Source organism: Notolepis coatsorum (genome assembly GCF_963971535.1).
Source record: "Notolepis coatsorum genome assembly, chromosome: 6".
NCBI lineage: Eukaryota > Metazoa > Chordata > Actinopteri > Aulopiformes > Paralepididae > Notolepis > Notolepis coatsorum.
This window is the reverse complement of record NC_140170.1, coordinates 100,877,654-100,899,239: the sequence shown is the minus strand read 5'-3', so window position 1 is coordinate 100,899,239 and position 21,586 is coordinate 100,877,654. Positions and strand designations below refer to the sequence as shown.

Sequence of the window (21,586 nt, the reverse complement as noted above, 5' to 3'; positions counted from 1 at the left end):
GACTTCTCTTAGGGCAACCATCTTGGGACCGACTAAGATAGAATCGCCGACAAGTTCACTCTGATTCACCAACGCATGGAGAAGCTGTCTTAAGTGGCTCAAACGATCCCAGCTGGGATGCCGGCGATGAGGAATGTCACTCATTGACAAAACATGAAAGCGCATTCCCGTCTAGGTCATTTGCATCAGACACGCCTCAGAGAGCTCCAAAGGCTCTGTGCCATGTGCAAATGAAATCGCAAAAAGTCAAGAGTTAGACACACCTGTCCAGCTCATTATAATGCAGCTGTGTGAAAATGGTGGCCGATATAGGTAGTGGAAGCGCTTTGCGACCGATCAAAATGAGATTAGATTAATTTATTGTCATCATATATACAGGCTACAGCTCGTGGCCACCTGCCGCGCGTGCTCGCAGTACTGTATATTCTACGTGCGTATTGAATGAACTTATATTAGGCTTATATTATTCTAATGACTTGTTTTATTAGGAGATCACAGATACTGCGCTGCCTATAGTAGTACAGTACACCACGCAGTCCGCTGCCCGACTCTGGCGGCCTTAATATGTGTACTGTACTTACTGTATGTATAGGGCAGAGCATATAGTATCTACTAAATCCTAATGAAACAAATAATTAGAATAATATAAGCCTATACCGTTCATTCATTAGACACGTAGGCTATACAGTGTGCATGTGTGTGGTGCACACAACAAGACTTATGGAATATTAATGCAGTCTATTTCCACACGATTAGCTTTAGTTCTTATTTATTTATCCACTGTCACTTGCAGTGTTGGTGTATAGGCTACATAGTGTATTTCAATATCTTTTTTTATTGATTAATGATATATTTGAAAGAATGCAGGTTATAGCTATATAAAACAAATGTCTGTCCCATTGTACCAATCAATTGCATGTTGGCTATAACCTGCATTATTTCAAATGTATAATTAATCAATCAATAAAACAGTTATTTAACAAATAAGAAATACAAATGCCACAGAAGGCATTAAATAATCATTATTTTCAATAATTTCACAATAATTGCATAATTGTGTTTGAATATCTGAGTAATTAAGTAATTATACATTTGTCCAAAATAGCTGGTTCAGATATGGTTAATCCAGCTGCCCTGTGATCAGATGAATCCATATAATAAATGTTTCCGACATCAAATGCGTAATTTTTTATCATACAAATATTGTCATATTTATTTAAATTATGATTAATTAATTCCAAGGAACATGAAGGAATCACTATAATTCCTCCCAAATAAAGGCCTTAAGAACACGGAGCACACCAGTCTGTCAAGTTAAGTCTGTTCCTCAGCGCTCCTAAATCCTGCTCTCAGTCAGGGCCGAATCCAAGACAAGGGACGGTTGGAGAATCCCAAATTCTGCCCGAAATGGTCTCAAATGGCACTAAGAGCTAATCTTTTGTCTTAAGTCCGTTGGTGAATGAGACCCATTGGCAATGTGGTTATGCCAATTCAACCCTTCAACTATAGTAACTCCTAGAAATGTTGTGAATGGCACTTGGAGAATTTCATTTTCATTAATTAATATTTTAGATTCTTCTTTATGGTAGTACTTATTTTTGTTGCAGAAGACCATGAAGTAAAAAAATTTGACATTTAGAGTAAGCTTGTTACATTGAAACCAGTTAGAGACAACTTTATTCAAGGGTACTACGACTATGCGTGCACCTCATGGTAAAGCACCTCAAAGGCGCTTAAAACAAAATTACAAACATCACAAAACAAACTGGTCAGACTACTACTTGACCTTACCCCCAGAACCCACCTCACCCCTGCCCACTTTGACAACCTAGGATGGCTTAGAGTAGACGACAGAGTACAGCAACTTGCAATGGGCCTGGTCTACAAGATACACTATACGACTAAGGTATCCATGTACATGTCAAAATACTTCCCAAAGGTCAGTGAATACCACAACCACTACACCAGAGGAAGCTCAACAAATCATGTTAAACCCAGATTCGGCTCAAACAAGGGACTAAACACGTTTCGCAATTATGCCACATCAATGTGGAAAGCCCTACCCAAAGCTGTAAAGGAATGTGAATCCCTACCCACATTCAAAACCGCTCTTAAAGAGCACCTACGGGAGGCTGCAATTAGAAACTGGCCACCGTAAATGCCCAAAACCCCCACCACCTCCTAATAGACAGTCTCCTCCCCGCCGTATGTATATTTCTCTCCCACCCACCCACCCCCTCCTAATGTACAGTCCCCTCCCCATCATATGTATATACTCTGTCAGGATCTAGGGGTAACAGTACTGTATATTTGAATACCGTTTAAGTCACAAATGTATCAGTACTAAATACCTATATGTCCCTATGCCATAAATGTCATGTATGTTGTGTATGTCATAAATGTCTATATGAATTGAAAATGGGGGACCCTGATGGAAACAAGACAAACGTCTTTCTCAGGTCTGCATCCCCTTAACAATTGTGTGTATTGAGCCGTACTGTATTGTACCCATTCTGCAATCTGTTAAATAAAGTTTTCATTCATTCATTCATTCTAGTTCCTCATTCACGCATACAATCAGGGACTTGAAATCATGATGAGTAGCTATGAGATTGGTGTCATCCGTGAATAATAATGGAGGTAGAGTATTACAAGACGTAGCCAAATCATTAATGTAAATAATAAAATAATAAAGGGCCCAGAATAGAACCCTGTGGAACCCCGAAGAGGATCCTTCTTGAGATCACGTGTAAAAAAATCTAAGGAAAGGAATAAAGGGAAAATGATTAAACAGAAGGTTTTGTAGATACGGTACTGAATTCTGCCATCCGGACACATAATATATATTATTATTAATTAAATATTATTATATAATATCAGGCCTATAAATTACCTTATTATAGCCAACTTGCCAAATCTATGGATTGGGCCAAATCTACTCTTTCTAGTTCAATTTGGATTTAGTATCACCAGGCGTGCAGGAAGAACCGAGAATGAAATCTACTGTATGTACAGTTCCATTCTTATAATGGGTATGGCTCTGCCATTTTGGATCGGACTGCAACGGGATTGTTGCTAAATATTCACAGAAGGTAGACACACTAACTGCGCTCCAATCTATGCCAATAACGTTCAGTTCTGTGGTAGATAATCCCGAGAAATAAGATAAATAAAAAAGAATAATTAGGAAGTAATTTGCTTGCAGGAAGCTGGAATCGGCTGGGAAATGTCGTTTTTCAAATTTCAACACTCCTTGAGAGCTCTGGATGCCCTCTCCTCATATGACTACAAAACTTTTAGTAATGCTAATTAAAAATGGCGGATATTTGCTAAATTATAAAGACATTCCATAAACTAAAATCTCACTAACACTTTAACATATTGGTAAACAAACGTATTGCTGAAAATATACACTATGACTGCTGTTGTGACATGGTTAGGGTATTTACTCTTGGATACATTTAAAAAAGAAAATGCAACATTATGTCATACAGTCTAGAGAGATTGATTTATGACGTCACCGGCGGACCGCACAGGCTAAAGAGCTTGACACAAAGGTAAATTAGCGGATTGTGTTTTGTTATTTGATGATTCGTTGATTGATTAGCTTGATATGTTATTTTGGACAAATGGGGGCCTCTTGACCGCAAATTCCCAGGCTGCTTTTTGTTGCCAGTCCGCCCCTGCAATCATCTGTTGGTTTAGGATACCTTTCTGCTAAATGAATTGTTAGCCTATGTTTAATTAAACCATAGCGTGATAATTTTAATAATTCTTTTAAAAGCATGTTGATTGATTGATTGAAAACTTTATTAACATATTGCAGAATGGGTACAATACAGTACGGCTCAATACAAAACAACTGCTAAGAGGATGCAGACCAGAAAAATACTTTCGCCTTGTTTACATCGGGGTCCCCCATTTTCAATTCATCAGGACATTTATGACATAGCCTACAGATATACAGAACTGTGTAGTAAAAAGAGATCATAAAAAAAATATACATCCGAAGGGGAAGAAACTGTACATTGGTGGGGGGGGGGGGGGTTGGACATTTACAGGGGCCAGTTTCTAATTGCAGCCACCCGTAGGTGTTCTTTGAGAGCGGTTTCTGGGTTGAACATGATTTGTGGAACTCCCTCTGGTGTTGTGGTCGTGGAATTCACTGACCTTTGGGAAGTATTTCGACATGTACATCCCAGTGGTGTAGTGTATCTTGTAGACCAGGCCCATTGCAAGTTGCTGTACTCTGTCGTCTACTCTAAGCCATCCTAGGTGGTCAAAATGGGCAGGGGTGAGGTGGGTTTTATGAGTAGTCTGACCAGTTTGTTTTGTGATGCTTGTAGCCTTGTTTTTACGGCCTTTGAGGTGCTTTGTTACCATGAGGTGCAAGCATAGTCGTAGTACCCTTGAATGAGTGCTCCTGTTAGATTCTCCAAGGTATTCTTGTTTACCAGAGAGGAGATCCGGTACAAGAATCTTGTTCGTTGGTTGACTTGATCTATTTTTACCTTATTTTCTAGCACTTGATTGTATTTAAATATGTTTTAGTTAAGTATTGTGTTATTTTGTGTGAAGGGCGGACTAGCAAAGTAAGATTTTCATTGTATGGCAAACTGTGTTTAACTGTGTACATGACAATAAACAATCTTGAAACTTGAACCTTTTTTTATTACATTGGTTGCCATTTTGTCAGTTTCAAGTACCTCGGAGCCCACATATCCGAGGACTTGACATGGACCACACACATTGACAGTGTTGTGAAGAAGGCACGACAACGCCTCTACTTCCTCAGGCGCCTAAGGAAGTTCCAAGTCAGTCAGAAGATCCTTAGGAATTTCTACTCATGTACAATAGAGAGCATCCTGACCGGCAACATCACCTCCTGGTTTGGGAATAGCACTGCACAAGACCGTAGCAGACTACAAAGAGTGACACGTTCAGCCGAACGCACAATTGGAGGGGGGCTTCCCACCCTCCAGAACATTTACAACAAGCGGTGCAAGGGGAAGGCTAAGAGAATTATTAAGGACTCGAGCCACCCGAACAACTGCCTCTTTGAACTGCTGCGGTCAGGCAAGCGATACCGGAGTCTTAAGGCGAGCACAGAAAGACTCAGAAGAAGCTTCTATCCCCAGGCCATCAGGCTGCTAAACGAACAATAATCACTATGCAACAACCATCAAATGCACACAGCACACACACCCACACGCACACACTCACTCAAACAAACAACACACTGCAGCACCCACTCTCCACACTTTAGATCACACAAACACACTTACACTTTATATTTATTGATAAAGGATTTGCACTACAACTCGTACACCTACTGTGAATTGTACCTAAATTGCACCTCGTCCCATTTCTCCATTTCTGCCTTGCACTATATAGTATTGTATATTAGTACACTGCACAGTATTGTATATTGTATGGTAACTACGTCTATTCTGCATCGAACATTGTACATATGTCTAAACTGAACACTGTGACCTCATTTTTTTTACTTCTAATTTTACTATGTTATTTTATTTCATACTTATCTTGTCTTGCACAGTCTCTGGAGCGCAACAGTAAGAAGCATTTTGTATAAAAGTATTCTGTACTTCTGTATGACAACTATTAAAGAAACTTGAAACTTTGTCACAGGAAAGATTTACCTCTAGGATGGAACCGAGGTATGTAATTTCATCTTTCCTTGTGACAATATTGTCACCCACTGTAACAGAGAAGCCGTCGGTCTTGCCGAGTTTGCTATTTGATCCAAATAGAATAGTATGTTTTACCCAGGTGTAATGATAGTTTGTAATCAGCGAGCCAGGTGCAGATTCTGCAGAGTTCAGAGCTGAGGGCTTTTTCAACCTGCAACTTGTCCCTGTTGATATCAGTCTGTCAGCTACTTTAAAATCAGCAGTAGCCTACGGTCTTGAGTGTAATGCTTGTTTAATACTAATTGTTTTACCATTTTAATTACATTTAAATCTTAATAATTACCCCACAATGCCTGTTATCAGCCAGTCTCTTGTTATTTTGTAATGTTGGATGAGACATTTGTGCATTTTTAATAGTCTGTTATTATGTAGGCCTAATTCTGACACAGATTAAGCTCAATCCAAGATTCAAAATATCGTTTGGTCCAGTACTACCAATTTATGTCTGAAATTATTTCAAAATGTTCAATTTGACCAATTGCATATAACATAGAAGGGAGATCCTTGAAAAGATGCATCACATGTGTTGCCTGTTCTGTCAACATCTAGAGAGTAAAACTGAACTATTAAACCATTCCTCATTTTTGTTGGGGAAGACCTGTAACCCCTCCAAGGACCCCTGGGGGAGTTTCAGACCCCACTCTGAGAACCACTACTATCAGCCCAATATTCCAAATGAGAGGGCAAGCTGGCACCAAAATCAATTGATCCATCTCAAGCCCAACCTCTTTTCTTGATCCTCCAATCACAACTGTTGCTTCCGAGGTCAATCGGGTCCTCTCAGATCAGTTATGTTAGCTTATGGTTGTGTGGTTGACTGACAAGATGGCGATGGTTGAATTCAAAGGGAAGGCTGGTCAGGAAGGGGAAGACTCGGTGTACTCCGTCATCGCACAATCAGACCGTGGCTCTCGACTTTGCCATCTTACAAGCCTCCTTTTGAAGCCAGGGAATCACTTCTGGCCACTTAAGACCCGACAGTGAAATACACACAACTGTGTGAATCCGTGCACCGACACACAAACACACTCTTTGTTTACCTGGTAACTGCTTGCAGGCACTCAGAAGTCAATATATGTTCGCTTTTATTTGGAAGTAGTGTATCTGGCTTTCCCCCCCTAATTGAATTCTATCTCTGCCAGTTGATTAAGGATGTCTAGAGGACCTTTGCACTAAGAAATGTGTGCCGTTGTCATTCGATCAAAGGATCGAGGGAACAGAGAGCAAACACAGCGTTCCCGTATGCATGTTTTATTCCAACATCCAGACACGTATCTTACAAAAGACAGAAAACAAAAATGTCATGACACAGTATCTCTCTTTATGCGTATCTCAGGAGACTCACATTCTCCCAAACATCACAGGCACGTTATGACAAACTGCTTTAATATATACTGTGCACTATAAAGACACTAATGAACTAATAAATAATATGTATATCCTTCCATGTTTCGTGTAAGAGCTGAAAAGATTGTGTTAGTTCTCTCTTACATTATAAATGTCGGTATCAAATCGAGAGAGAATATAAAAAGGCAGGTGTCAATACTATGTCCATACAGAGATGTACAACTGTTGGTGCTAATTATATTAATTTATCAAGTTGCTTCTAAGAGTAATATTTTTCATGAATGTCTATCATCTATATTTACATCACAGGGGCCTGTTTTTAAAACAGTGGATCTGATGTGACAAGTGAATTTTGGAGGTTGCATGCTGCTTCTTCATGCTAATAGGCTACATGTGGTTACAATTAAATGCCCAAACCTAATATACATGAAGTAAAATGTTGCTATTTGCACTGTAATTCAGTCTACTCTCGTCTCCAAGTGCATCTTTTTTTGCCCTCCCGTCAGGTGCCATACAGTGATCCTACTACTGAAAGACGTATAGGTAACCATTGTTGATATCACACAGTATAGGTAACCATTGTTGATATCACACAGTGGGCAACTATTGTTGATATCACACAGTATAGGTAACCATTGTTGATATCACACAGTATAGGTAACCATTGTTGATATCACACAGTATAGGTAACCATTGTTGATATCACACAGTATAGGTAACCATTGTTGATATCACACAGTAGGTAACTATTGTTGATATCACACAGTATAGGTAACCATTGTTGATATTACACAGTATACTGAAGGCAACTAGTGTCGATATCACACAAAGAATGGATGCTGCAGTGCTTTTCCTAGATTGGGTGGAAAAGATGCATACAATTTCAGAGACACATACTAAACGCAAGACGTCACAACTCGCCATGGAATGATTACAATGAATTTTGATCACCGGGTTCCATCTGGATCAATAAACCCATTTAGACCATAAATATAACCATAGGATTGGCCTGCATATAACAAACAGTATCAGACAATTGATTGCCTTGTGATACGATCTTACAGAATGTCTAAATGATATTTAACCTGTAGATATGAACTAACCATACAGCTCAAACTCAAAGCGGCTATCATCAAGTAATCCATGAGCAGTACTTCAGTCTTCAGCAACAAATGTTTCATACGGTGTTTATATACTTATATACCTTTTTTTTTTTTTTTAAGTACTGAAACATGCTCAAGGATTTTTTTCTTTCTTCTTTTCAGTGACGAACGACTAACATTGTGGATGTTAAAGTGCTGCTAAAAAGACAACCTTCCTCCAACGATATTTAAAGAAAACATCTTGGAGTAGCACAGCAGTCATAGACAGTAATTAATGACATATTAAAATTAAATGAAAAAAAAAAAAAAAAAAAAGCTCAACCTGCTCTACAGTTCCAACAACCAGCTACCAAGAATAACAGACAGCCCGACAAAAGAAAATCCTAGACAGTGACCTAGCTTAGTGACCACACACACACACCTATCAAACTACTTCTAAATCACACACTATGGACATTGCAGAGTGCTAGGTACAGGGGGAGTTTGACACGGATGGGTAAAAAAGCACTTTCAGGAGAATAAAAGATGTTGCAAAGGACTGAAAGCCACATTCATTTTGGTCCCCGTTTGTTTGAAGAGGCTTTCCGTTCCTTGGGAAAACACCAAAGAACAGAGTGCTGCTGCTTACATAAAAAAATAAAACTTGACAGGCTTCAGGCCAATTGACCAGACTTTGGCCACATCACGAATAATGGGGGGAAACAAAACACTCAGTTGAGATTGTCCATTCAAAGTAGCGTTTAGTCTAGCTGGGGTAAATCTTGACTTGAAACCAGTTCCCATGTGAATAAGGCTATGACAATAAGGCTGTGAAAGTGACTATACAGGATGCTTGATCATTTGGGAGGCAAGGAAGTGAGTGAAGATTTGGTTTGTGTTCAAAATAAGCCTGCAGTCAGATTGGGGCAGATTCTGACTGCATATCAATCTCATAGAGTATGACGTAAGAGGATAAGTTATCTGATTTTTGTTTATCTCGCAGAGACTGAACTGAGCAAATATTGATCTCATACAGTCCCATGGTTCTATTGCCATGTAAGATAAGCTTATTGCTAAAAAGGGAATGGAATAAAAATAAGAAATATATTCTGATGTTAAAAATGATTCAAATCTCATCTCGTCTGACAGGAATAAAGAGGTAAAAAACATTTACATATATTTACATGACATGCATTGCGCTGAGGGTCGGTTTCAGTAACGATCTTCAAGGAAATAAAACAGTTCCTCAATGCAATGCACATCTTACAGCCCATACAATAACTCTCTCTAGAGAGTAGCAGACCCATTCCTTATGACTGGAGCAAAGGGCTCCCTTTGAGGGCACTGCGCCCTCTGCTGGAGAGAAACGAGGACGAGTTCATAGCCCAAGTCTAGCGTTGCAGATTCTGGAGTGCTACAGCAATACATCTGTTTTTGCTCTATAAAACAAAAGGAAAAACAAAACAAAGTAAAACACAAAAGCTTTCACTAAATTTGTTTTTTTGGGGGAAGTTTGCTTTGTGCAGTGCTGCCAACAAAAGGAACAAACTTCTAACTGAAGCAGGCCATTACAGTGAACTTCATCCCCAGGGCTATGAAAATGGATGAAAAAGAAAGTATATCATAACAGGCAATATAGTCAAGTTATGGAGCAAGTAACGTGTTCTATAATAACAAAAAAATAAATTTAAAGATAGAAAGCAACAACCCTTCCCCAATCCTCCTCAACCCCCCCCCCCTCCTGCTCCATACCTGCCACAGGTCCTAGTGCCCGCCAAGTTTGTGTTACTGTGACTTATAGGGAGGGGAGCAGGTAACGTCTAAATCAGTACACCCCCCCCCCCCCACCACTGGGTTTGAGAGAGTTTGCAGGGCTCAGGGGTCTCATCAGGGGCCGTCAGGACCAAGGGCTTGGGGAGACGTTGGGGGGGTTAGGGGGAGACACTGAGGGGGTTAGATCTCTCAGAGCTGAGAGTCGGCTCCCAAGCTGTTGAGCTCCTCCGGCAAGTGCTTCTCCCCAGAGGCGGCCGACTGGCGGAAGCCGGCGGAAATGTCGTCAAACGTCCGGCCTCTGGTCTCCGGCACCTTGAAGTAGGTGAACCCGAAGAAGACGAGCAGCAGGATGGTGAAGATGATGAAGACGTAGGGGCCACATAGGTCCTGGGAGCAGAGGGAGGTAGAGACAAGAAAGAAAGGAGAGAAGGAATCGTTCACTTTACATGTTGTCTATGCAAATAAGGCAATGCTGTTGCTGTATCACAACAGCCTCTCCCTGTTCAACCCTATCACAACAGTCTCTCCCTGTTCAACCCTATCACAACAGTCTCTCCCTGTTCAACCCTATCACAACAGTCTCTCCCTGTTCAACCCTATCACAACAGCCTCTCCCTGTTCAACCCTATCACAACAGCCTCTCCCTGTTCAACCCTATCACAACAGCCTCTCCCTGTTCAACCCTATCACAAAAGCCTCTCCCTGTTCAACCCTATCACAACAGCCTCTTCCTCATACTATGGTCAACCTGCTGAAGACCTCCTAGGCTGACTTGCATCAGCTTTATGACATAGCCAATCTAATAAAGGCTTTATTCAGAAAAGTCCACCACGTTTTCTATTCAGGAGACAACACTCATTTAAGATTGAATGGTGATTGAGAACACATTACTGCCACTTGGTGAAAAAAGTGAAGTGGATCAGTATAATTTAGAGCCTCTAGGTGGGGGTATACATTTGAGAACAGTCAATTTCCCCTACACACATTGTAGAAGAACATCTTGACTCAAATGGCACTTTGCCATGAAGTAACAGGATACTTCTATAAAGTGCACACTCTATGCATGTCTATGCTTTATACCTTTCCTATGAGAGACTGGGTGCCTGGTCTTGTAGCACCCGTCTGATTATCACAAATCCAAGCAGCACCGCTCTTGTTATCTGCACCTCCTGGGTCCTGAATGTACTCACCGCTACATACTGGAAGCCCATGCCCACTATGAAGTTGGCCGTCCAGTTGCAGAAGCCGGCCACAGCGAAGGCGGAGGGCCTGGGGCCCTGAGAGAACAGCTCTGCCACTATGAACCAGGGGATGGGCCCCGGCCCGATCTCAAAGAACGCCACGAAGGAGAAGATGGCCACGATGCTGATGTAGGACATCCACTTCACATCCGGATAGTTTTCCTGAGAGTGAGAGTTTGTACTTTTGTTATTCATTTAATCAATCTGTATGAAACCACTGCGTAATCCACTAGCAGTATTAAGAAACATTGGCATAATCCTTGTTCTTTGTATAAGGCTGGTGGACAGGGCTTCACAGGCCCACAAAAGGCAGAGCACCCCCTAGCTTAACCCCCCAAAGAGATAAGGAAAAGGGAAGAAAGCTTAGATTCAATGAGATTCCCCCAATTAGGATGACCAGATGTGCAATAGGTGTGGAAGTAGGCAACAATTTATACAATAAGGTAGTAATAATAGTGATAATAATGATAATAAACAAAACAATGAAAATCATAGAAAGGCATAATGGGTAAGCAGAGACAACAGGGCATAACAATTCATCTTCTATGGATTCTGCACCCAAAGTGGTAGGTGTACTCCTGGCTGGTCGAGCATGGACTCTTGAAACAGTACTGTATATTTGTATATCTTGTATGTCATAAATGTCTGCATGCAACAGTACTGTATATCTGTATGTTGTGTATGTCATAAATGTTATGAAAAATGGGGGACAGGAAAATAGCGTTGGTAGCGGTATACGCCCCAAATTTGTATGAAGAGGATTTCTTCACTACACTAACCAATGCAATGTTAGACATTCCCGATTACTCATTTATAATAGGTGCGGATTTTAATGCCATCTGGAACCCAAGGATGGACAAATCTTACCTCGCCTTTTCCAGCGAACAAAAGAATTAATCTAAGGCATTAAAGGATTGGTCGAAGATTACAGGTGTAAATGACTTATGGCGATTACTTAATCCCACGACCCGAAAGTACTCTTGTCGATCTGCAAGACATAACACATTATCCAGAATAGATTATGTCTTTGCATCACAGAGACTATTTGATAATTATGAAGTGGAAATGATACCCAACGCACTATCAGATCACTGTTATTTACTCCTTAAAGGAACATTTGGTATACTATCCTCCCGAGCCCCAAGATGGCGATTTAACTCGATGCTGCTTAATAACAAGGAATTCATTACACAACTCAAAGAAGCTCTTATAGTATTCCAACGGGAGAATGCAAACTCGGTGCAAGACCCCAGAATAATATGGATGTCGGTAAAGGGAATGATCAAAGATTTCACTGATAGCTTTTCCTCCAAAATGCGCAAGAATCAATGCACAAAACTGGCTGAGCTGGAAACGCTTTACTCAACGTTATTTAATTCTCTAAAATACAACAACTCAACTCGACTAGAGAATCAAGTTAACGTACTAAAAATAGAGATCAATGCCATATACAGACAACAATCGGAAATACAAATACGCAGCACAAGACAACAGCAGTACTCCCAAGGTTCTAAACCTAGTCACCTATTAGCCATGCGATTAAGAATTAATGCAAAATTTGCAGATATAACTACCATTAGAGCACAACAAGTACTTGAAACAGACCCTGTAAAAATAAACGATACATTCAAAGAATTCTACTCCGACTTATATAAATCAGAAACGACCTTCGATCAAAACAAAATGGACACATATCTTAATCAAATTATTCTCCCTAAACTTTCAGAGGATGACGCTAAACAGTTAGAAACACCGATCACACTAGAGGAACTCAAGAAGGCCATATCCGAAATGCAAAGTGGTAAGGCTCCTGGAAGAGACGGTATCCCATCAGAAATGTACCTTTCTTGTTGGGACATAATTGGACCCTTATTACTAGATATGATCTTATACTCAGTCAAGGAGGGGAACTTCCATAAGAATGACAATATTGCACTCATAACAGTCCTCCTTAAAAAAGACAAAGACCCCAACGAGTGCGGTAGTTATAGACCTTTAAGCCTCCTCGGAACCGATATCAAACTGTACTCTAAGGTATTAGCCATCAGATTACAAAAGCATATGACGTCTTTAGTTCACCCGGACCAAACTGGCTTCATAAGAGGCCGCCTGATCACTGATAACATAAGACGAATACTGCACGTACTAGATGCCGACAAGGATGACACCATACCTAAGGCGATGCTGTCCCTGGATGCTATGAAAGCCTTTGACAGGCTGGAATGGTCGTATCTATGGGCAGTATTAGAAAGGATGGGGTTAGGAAAAGGATTCATCGATATGATTAAAGTATTATACAAAGACCCATCGGCCATGATTACAACAGGTACAATCATCTCCAAAATCTTTCCAGTATCACGCTCAGCCAGACAGGGTTGCCCTCTTAGTCCCGGACTATTCAATCTATCATTAGAGCCTTTAGCACAATATATAAGACAATCCCAATCCATAGAACCAATCGTAATCAAGGGCACACAACATAAAATTTGTTTATATGCGGACAACGTAATATTGTTCATGCAAAACCCCAACACCACATTGCCTCATCTGCTCAAGTTGATTGAGAACTTTGGTGATTTATCGGGATTTAAGATAAATTGGCCGAAGTCGGCTTTCCTTCCACTTAACACCCCTGCAAAAAAAGATATAACCCTCCCAGGAGAGATACCTATGGTAAAACATTTTAGATGCTTGGGAGTGGAAATATTCCCCACCATAAGACAAACGGTGAAGCACAATTACACAAAAATCCAAAACAAAATCAAAGACGACCTTGATAGGTGGGCAAAACTTAAAAACACAGTACAAGCACGGATATCAATAGTTAAGATGGATGTACTACCTAGAATCAACTTCTTCAGTTCAATGCTACCGTTACCCCCTCCAGAGGGTTACTGGAAAAGATTACACTCCTCCACATACAAATTTATTTGGAATAACAAACCACCACGTATAAAAAGATCCACCGCACAGAGAAATAAAGCAGATGGTGGCATGGCATTTCCAGATTTTTTCCAATATTTTAAGGCGTACACATTAAGACCATTGACAACATGGTTTGACCCCCAAGCATTAGTATCCTGGAGAAAATTAGAAGAAAACATAGTAGCCCCACATAGACTGAAGGACATAGCATACACTAAATTACCAATCAAGCACTGTGAACGGAAATTTGGCCCCATAATTACTCATGCGATCCGGATATGGCGTGAAACACACAAAAAAAATCCTAACCCACATAAATGGCACAATCATACTCCCTTATTCAATAACAATGCACTCTTAATTGAAAAACGACCTATAAGATTCCCTATATGGGAAGAGCAAGGCATACACTCATTAGGGGATGTTTTTAACAAACAGGGTTTTTGTAGTTATCGAGAAATATGCAAAAAATGTAATCTCACCAAGTCCACATGGCTTTTTTACATACAGTTACAGCTATGTTTGAAGTCTCACAGTGTTCCATTAGACATACCAATTGAACACCACAGATACCACAAATTCTTCTATGAAAGAGAGACATCGAGAGGTTGTTTCAGATTTTTATCATCAATTACTAACGTCCTCGTATGAAACCCTCCAACTAGACTCTGCCTGGAGGAGGGATATACCAGACCTGGAAAATGACTTTGATTGGCAAGGAGCCTGGGCAAATGTCCGACTTACATCAAGGAACCCGGACCATCAACAAATCAATCTTAACTATATTCACAGGACATACTTGACTCCTATAAGACTGAGCAGAATGGGTCTAAAACAAGACTCCAAATGCTCCCAATGTACAAATGGGGACGAAGGGACATTTATGCACATGTATTGGGACTGCCCACCAGTTAAGACATTCTGGAAAGATGTGACCCAACAATTATCAAAACTCGTATCTTGGAATATACCTGTACACCCCTCGGTATTACTATTGAATGATGTTTTTGAGTTTGCAGTAAATCCACAGCTAAAGAGATTGGTTTTATCGGGTATCACAGTAGCTAAAAAGCTGATCGCATCACGCTGGTTTCAACCGGAAAAAATGTGCCGGAAAGTTTGGTTTCTTACATATCTCGATGTGATTTATCAAGAAATATCTACAGCAAGAATTCTGGGTCTCAATGAATCCAAAATGTTAATGTGGTTAGAAGTGGTGGAGAGAATAAAAGCTAGCTTATAATGGTAGTGTCTGGTTAGGTGCGAGGGATAATGGAGGTACTACCCAAGGTGGGGTCCGGGAGGGGGGGGTTTGAGCTGGAGCATATGTGTGTAGGTTTTTAGATAACAGGTATTAGGGGTATATCTTACATAAGACAATTAACTAAAATGTGATTTCATTGGATGTGCTCTGACAACTAATGCTTGTATATCTTATCGTATGTTGTCATGTTTGTTTATGTGTTTGTTTTAAAAAAAGAAAAAAAAAAAAAAAAATGGGGGACCCTGATGTAAACAAGACAAAAGTCTTTCTCTGGTCTGCATCCCCTTAACCTGTACCGAGCTCATCACCCCCTACGCAGCACCCAGGTCACTAAGATCCTCCAACCAGGCTCGGCTGGTCCCCCCCGCACCAGACTAAAAAAGAGAGGCGATCGCTCCTTCAAGGCCGTAGACCCCAAACTATGGAACCAGCTTCCCCTGGAGATTCGATCTGCCCCTACGCTGGAGACATTTAAGGCCTGTTTAAAAACCCACTTTTATTCCCTAGCCTTCGATTAATCCTGATTCTCCCACACACTCCCATGCAATTTTATCCTGCCCCCTCCCTCTTGTATCTCTTCTTGTGCTCCTCTGTCCTTGGTGTGCTATACTGTACTTTGTGCTCCCCTATCCGCTTGTCCTATTTTTTGAATGTCCTGTCCTGTTGTGCCGTTTTGTATTTGTGTATTTTATAGGACATTGATTTTATGCTTGGACTGTACTGTACAGCACTTTGGTTGGCTCTCGAGCTTTTAAATGTGCTCTATAAATAAAGTACTTGACTGTTCCACACGATGTGAAAATCCGCCTAAAATATATACCTAGGTAAATGGAATATTGCTCCACTTCTACAAGGGCTATTTGCATCTTGGTATCTAGGTACATCTATGGACCTCAGGGAATGTATTCACAGTGTCAGAAATATTGTGTCTATTACTAGGCTTGCTTAAATTGTGATGAAACAAAGGAGAATATGAATTATGATTTTTCTTTGCATCTTTGACAGTGAATAACACCATGATAATAATGACCAAACTTAAGAGACTGCCACTGATCTCGTTCAGTACCCTCTTGAGATCATGTGTACAAAAGATCTAAGGAAATTAATAAAGGGAAGATGATTAAACCGAAGGTTCTGTAGATACAGTACTGAATTCTCCCATCCGGACCAATGCAATTTGAAATATTATTATAGAATATAGAATATGATGCTTATACATTACCTTATTATAGCCAATTCGCACATTTATATATATATACATATATTATATTTATGACGGACTACAAAGGCACCTCCCTCAAACTGAACAGTGACATCTCCTTAGCAAATGACCTCAATACCTTCTATGCGAGGTTTGATGCTGGTAATAACAACACCAGCCCACAAGCCACGGCAATGGGGGGGGGGGGGTCTGCTGCTGATGGAGACTCAGTGTTCAGGGTAACAGAGCATGAGGTGAGGCGGACCTTTAAAAAAGTGAATATCAGGAAGGCAGCAGGACCGGACGGCATCCCCGGCCGCGTCCTAAAAGTCTATGCCGACCAACTTGCCCCGGTATTCACTGACATATTTAACCTGTCCTTAGAACAGGCGGTCATCCCCACCTGCCTGAAGAAGTCCACTATTATCCCTGTACCCAAGAAATCCAAGCCTGCTTGCCTCAACGACTACCGCCCTGTAGCTCTCACCTCCATAGCCATGAAGTGCTTTGAGAAGCTAGTAAAGGGCTACATCTGCTCCTCCCTCCCCATCAACATGGACCCCCTGCAATTTGCATACCGCCCCAACAGGTCCACGGAGGACGCCATAGCCCATGTGCTGCACACAGCAGCATCACACCTGGACAAGAGGAAGGGGAACTATGTGAGAATGCTATTCATCGACTACAGCTCGGCATTCAATACCATAGTCCCCTCCAAACTCATAGCCAAGCTCAGGGACCTGGGCCTGAACTATGACCTCTGCCAGTGGGTCTTGGACTTCCTGACGGGCAGACCCTCAACATAGGGGCCCCCCAGGGCTGTGTTCTGAGTCCCCTCCTCTACTCCCTGTACACACACGACTGTGTGGCTCAGCGGAGTAGCAACACAATCATCAAATTTGCTGACGACACAGTGGTGGTGGGCCTGATCTCTGCAAACGATGAGAGGGCCTACCTGGATGAGGTCAAGGTCCTGGCGGGATGGTGCCAGGAAAACAGCCTCTCCCTGAACGTCAGCAAAACAAAGGAGATGATTGTGGACTTCAGAAGGTCGGGGGTCAAGGACTACAGCCCCCTCAGCATCGACGGGGCACCGGTTGAGAGAGTGAACAGCTTTAAGTACCTCGGAGCCTACATATCCGAGGACTTGACATGGATCACACACATTGACAGTGTTGTGAAGAAGGCACGACAACGCCTCTACTTCCTCAGGCGCCTAAGGAAGTTCCAAGTCAGTCAGAAGATCCTTAAGAACTTCTACTCATGTACAATAGAGAGCATCCTGACTGGCAACATCACCTCCTGATTTGGGAATAGCACTGCACAAGACCGAAGCAGACTACAAAGAGTGACGCGTTCAGCCGAATGCACAATTGGAGGGGGGCTCCCCACCCTCCAGAACATTTACAACAAGCGGTGCAGGGGCAAGGCTAAGAGAATCATTAAGGACTCCAGTCACCCGAACAACTGCCTCTTTGAACTGCTGCGGTCAGGCAAGCGATACCGGAGTCTCAAGGCGAGCACAGAAAGACTCAGAAGAAGCTTCTATCCCCAGGCCATCAGGCTGCTCAACGAACAATGAACACTACACAACAACCATCAAACGCACATAGCACACACATCCACACGCACACACTCACTTTAAACAAACACACTGTAGCACCCACTCCCCACACTTTATAGCACACACTCACTTTAAACAAACACACTGTAGCACCCACTCCCCACACTTTATATTTATTGATAAAGGATTGCACTACAACTCGTACACCTTACTGTAAATTGTACCTAAATTGTACCTCATCCCATTTCTGCTTTGCACTATATAGTATTGTATATTAGTACACTGCATAGTATTGTATATTATATGGTAACTCAGTTACGTCTATTCTGCATCGAACATTGTACATATGTCTATACTGAACACTGTGACCTCATTTTCTACTTCTAATTTACATGCTATACTATGTTATTGATACTTATCTTGTCTAGCACAGTCTCTGGAGCGTAACAGTAAGAAGCATTTTGTATAAAAGTATTCTGTACTTCTGTATGACAACTATTAAAGAAACTTGAAACTTGAATTTGGATTTAGTATCACCAGGCGTGCATAAGAACAGATAATGAAATCTACTGTAATCTAGTGTACTTTTTAATTTCCCCCACAGTGCAACCGTTTTGAAACTAATTTCAGATTGAATTGTTCCTACATGCTAACAATAGGGAGGAGAAACTAACTGTGTTTCAATATTTGTCAAAAACGTTACCTTTTCTGGCTTATTATCACGAATCATAACAGTTATTGATATGATTCATTCAGAACGCTGAACTTTGAACCCCCACAGTATCTGACAGGAAGTGTAGTTCGGAAAAATTCCAACGCTGGTCGACAGCTATGAGACCACTGCACTTCCGAATCGGGGAGGAGATTGCGGGGGGAGCAAATGAATGAATGTGGATGAGAGCCGTGATGTAAGTGGTTGCAGCTACGGCTGTGGGGGTGCTAGAGACATGATCGAATAGACTTATGCGCCTGAGTTTCCTTAACACGGCGCAACCCATTCCTAATCGATCAGAACTAAATTGGCAGAGAAAAAGCCCATTTTTAAGCACCTATTCCCCATGCACATGCGCAGATTGTCAACGGAGTCTGGACGACGCGAGATGACGAACGAATTAATCTGGACTGTTCCATCAGAGGGGGGAGCTTCGGTGGCCAGTGGCCTTTCAGCCGAACAGGATAATGAAACAATGATCCCACTAAATGGCCAGACGCGTCTTATGGCGACATCTACAATTACCTCATTGAGTCTCCAGGTAGACTAATGTTTATATTTAAGTGCAGTGGTCTGTCGCCACTCACACTACCACCGAAGCTCCCCCCTCTGATGGAACAGTCCACATTCATTCGTGCGTCATCTCGCGTCGTCCAGACTCCGTTGACAATCTGCGCATGTGTATGGGGAGTAGGTGCTGGAAAAGGGACTTGATCTCGGCCGATTTAGTTCTGATCGATTAGGAATGGGTCGCGCCGTGTTCAGGAGATTCAGGCGCATACAAGTCTATTCGATCATGTCTCTAGCACCCCCACAGCCGTAGCTGCAACCGCTTACATCACGGCTCTCATCCACATTCATTCATATGCTCCCCCCGCTATCTCCTCCCCAATTTCAGAATCCCGGAAGTGTTGCAGTAGTCTATGTCCTCTACAAAATGGCCGCAAAATGGCCGTAGCAGACTACAAAGAGTGACACGTTCAGCCGAACGCACAATTGGAGGGGGGCTTCCCACCCTCCAGAACATTTACAACAAGCGGTGCAGGGGGAAGGCTAAGAGAATCATCAAGGACTCCAGCCACCCGAACAACTGCCTCTTTGAACTGCTGCGGTCAGGCAAGCGATACCGGAGTCTTAAGGCGAGCACAGAAAGACTCAGAAGAAGCTTCTATCCCCAGGCCATCAGGCTGCTAAACGAACAATAAACACTATGCAACAACCATCAAATGCACACAGCACACACACACTCACTTAAACAAACAACACACTGCAGCACCCACTCTCCACACTTTAGATCACACAAACACACTTTATATTTATTGATAAAGGATTTGCACTACAACTCGTACACCTACTGTAAATTGTACCTAAATTGCACCTCATCCCATTTCTGCCTTGCACTATATAGTATTGTATATTAGTACACTGCATAGTATATTGTATATTATATGGTAACTCAGTTACGTCTATTCTGCATCGAACATATGTCTATACTGAACACTGTGACCTAATTTTTTTACTTCTAATTTACATGCTATACTATGTTATTTTATTTCATACTTATCTTGTCTTGCACAGTCTCTGGAGCGTAACAGTAAGAAGCATTTTGTATAAAAGTATTCTGTACTTCTGTATGACAACTATTAAAGAAACTTGAAAAAAAAACTACAATTACCATGGTTCAAAATTTCCATTTCCGTTTCAGTCTTGGAATAGACTGCATAAAATCGAATCTAATGGCACTTTTAACCTATTGCTAAATTAACGTATTGATGATAATATACATTCTACATGCTTTTGTGACATGTTAGTGATGTTAATACTTGAAAATGTTTGACAAATCGCAACTTATATGCAATATTTAAAAAAAATATGGATTTATGACCAGATGTCATTTTTTGGGTCGGTACCGACTCCGTGGGGTGGAACAGGTACAATTGTGTGTATTGAGCCGTACTGTATTGTACCCATTCTGCAATCTGTTAATAAAATGTTCAATCAATCAATCCATCAATGAACTAGCGTGTGTGAAACCTACTAGTACGGCGAGGGCAATGGTCATCAGGACTGCAGAGGCGGCCATTCCAAGCAGCCCCAGCAGGTGGAGAGATCTCCGTCCAGCACGTTCCACTACAAACAGCTGAGGCCAAGGAGGACAGGAGGGGTAAGTTCTACATACCACTACGATGAACCGCAAGCAAATCAACAATAAACAAGACCAAATGTGTTTTGCGGTTAAAGGAACACGCCAACATTTTGGGAAAGAGACAAGAAGATAGATACCAGTTTCCTCTCTGTGCGTTCAGTAGAAGGCTATCTGGCTGCATGTTAGCCTAGCTTAGCACAATGAATGGAAGCGGACATGGCCGGTTAGACTTCAGGAGAGGTGTTAGTTGGACAATGCCTAGGCTAATCGGCCATGTCCGCTTCCATTCATTGTGCTAAGCTAGGCTAACATCCAGCCAGATAGCCTTCTACTAAACGCACAGAGAGGAAACTGGTATCCATCTTCTTGTCTCTCTCTGGAGAAGACGATGAGCTAATTTTCCCAAAATGTTGGCGTGTTCCTTTAAGCTCTGGAAATCCCTGCTGGGCGTGAGGTCAGTCAAAATGAAAAAGGCTCTTTGTACTGTACTCACCGAGACCACGGTGAAAGCGGTGTTGACCACACCGGCTCCGATAGTGGCGTAGACGGGCTGCTCTACACCAGCCTTCTCGAAGATACTGGTCGAGTAGTAGAAGACCTGCAGGAGGGAGTGAACACAA

General features: G+C 41.7%; 1 protein-coding gene across 1 annotated transcript in view; it reads right to left on the bottom strand.

The window, feature by feature from the left end:
* Positions 1–6,946: 6,946 nt before the first annotated feature.
* The window catches only part of slc2a1b (solute carrier family 2 member 1b), a 65,238-nt gene continuing 50,598 nt past the window's right edge, over positions 6,947–21,586 (bottom strand). Inside the window, exons 7-10 of the mRNA XM_084317161.1 lie at positions 21,460–21,564; positions 20,859–20,960; positions 11,104–11,316; positions 6,947–10,300 (exon numbers count right to left, since the gene is read on the bottom strand). Of these exons, the coding sequence (XP_084173287.1) occupies positions 10,103–10,300; positions 11,104–11,316; positions 20,859–20,960; positions 21,460–21,564 (618 nt within the window). The 3' untranslated portion in view covers positions 6,947–10,102. The remainder of the gene's footprint in view (positions 10,301–11,103; positions 11,317–20,858; positions 20,961–21,459; positions 21,565–21,586) is intronic.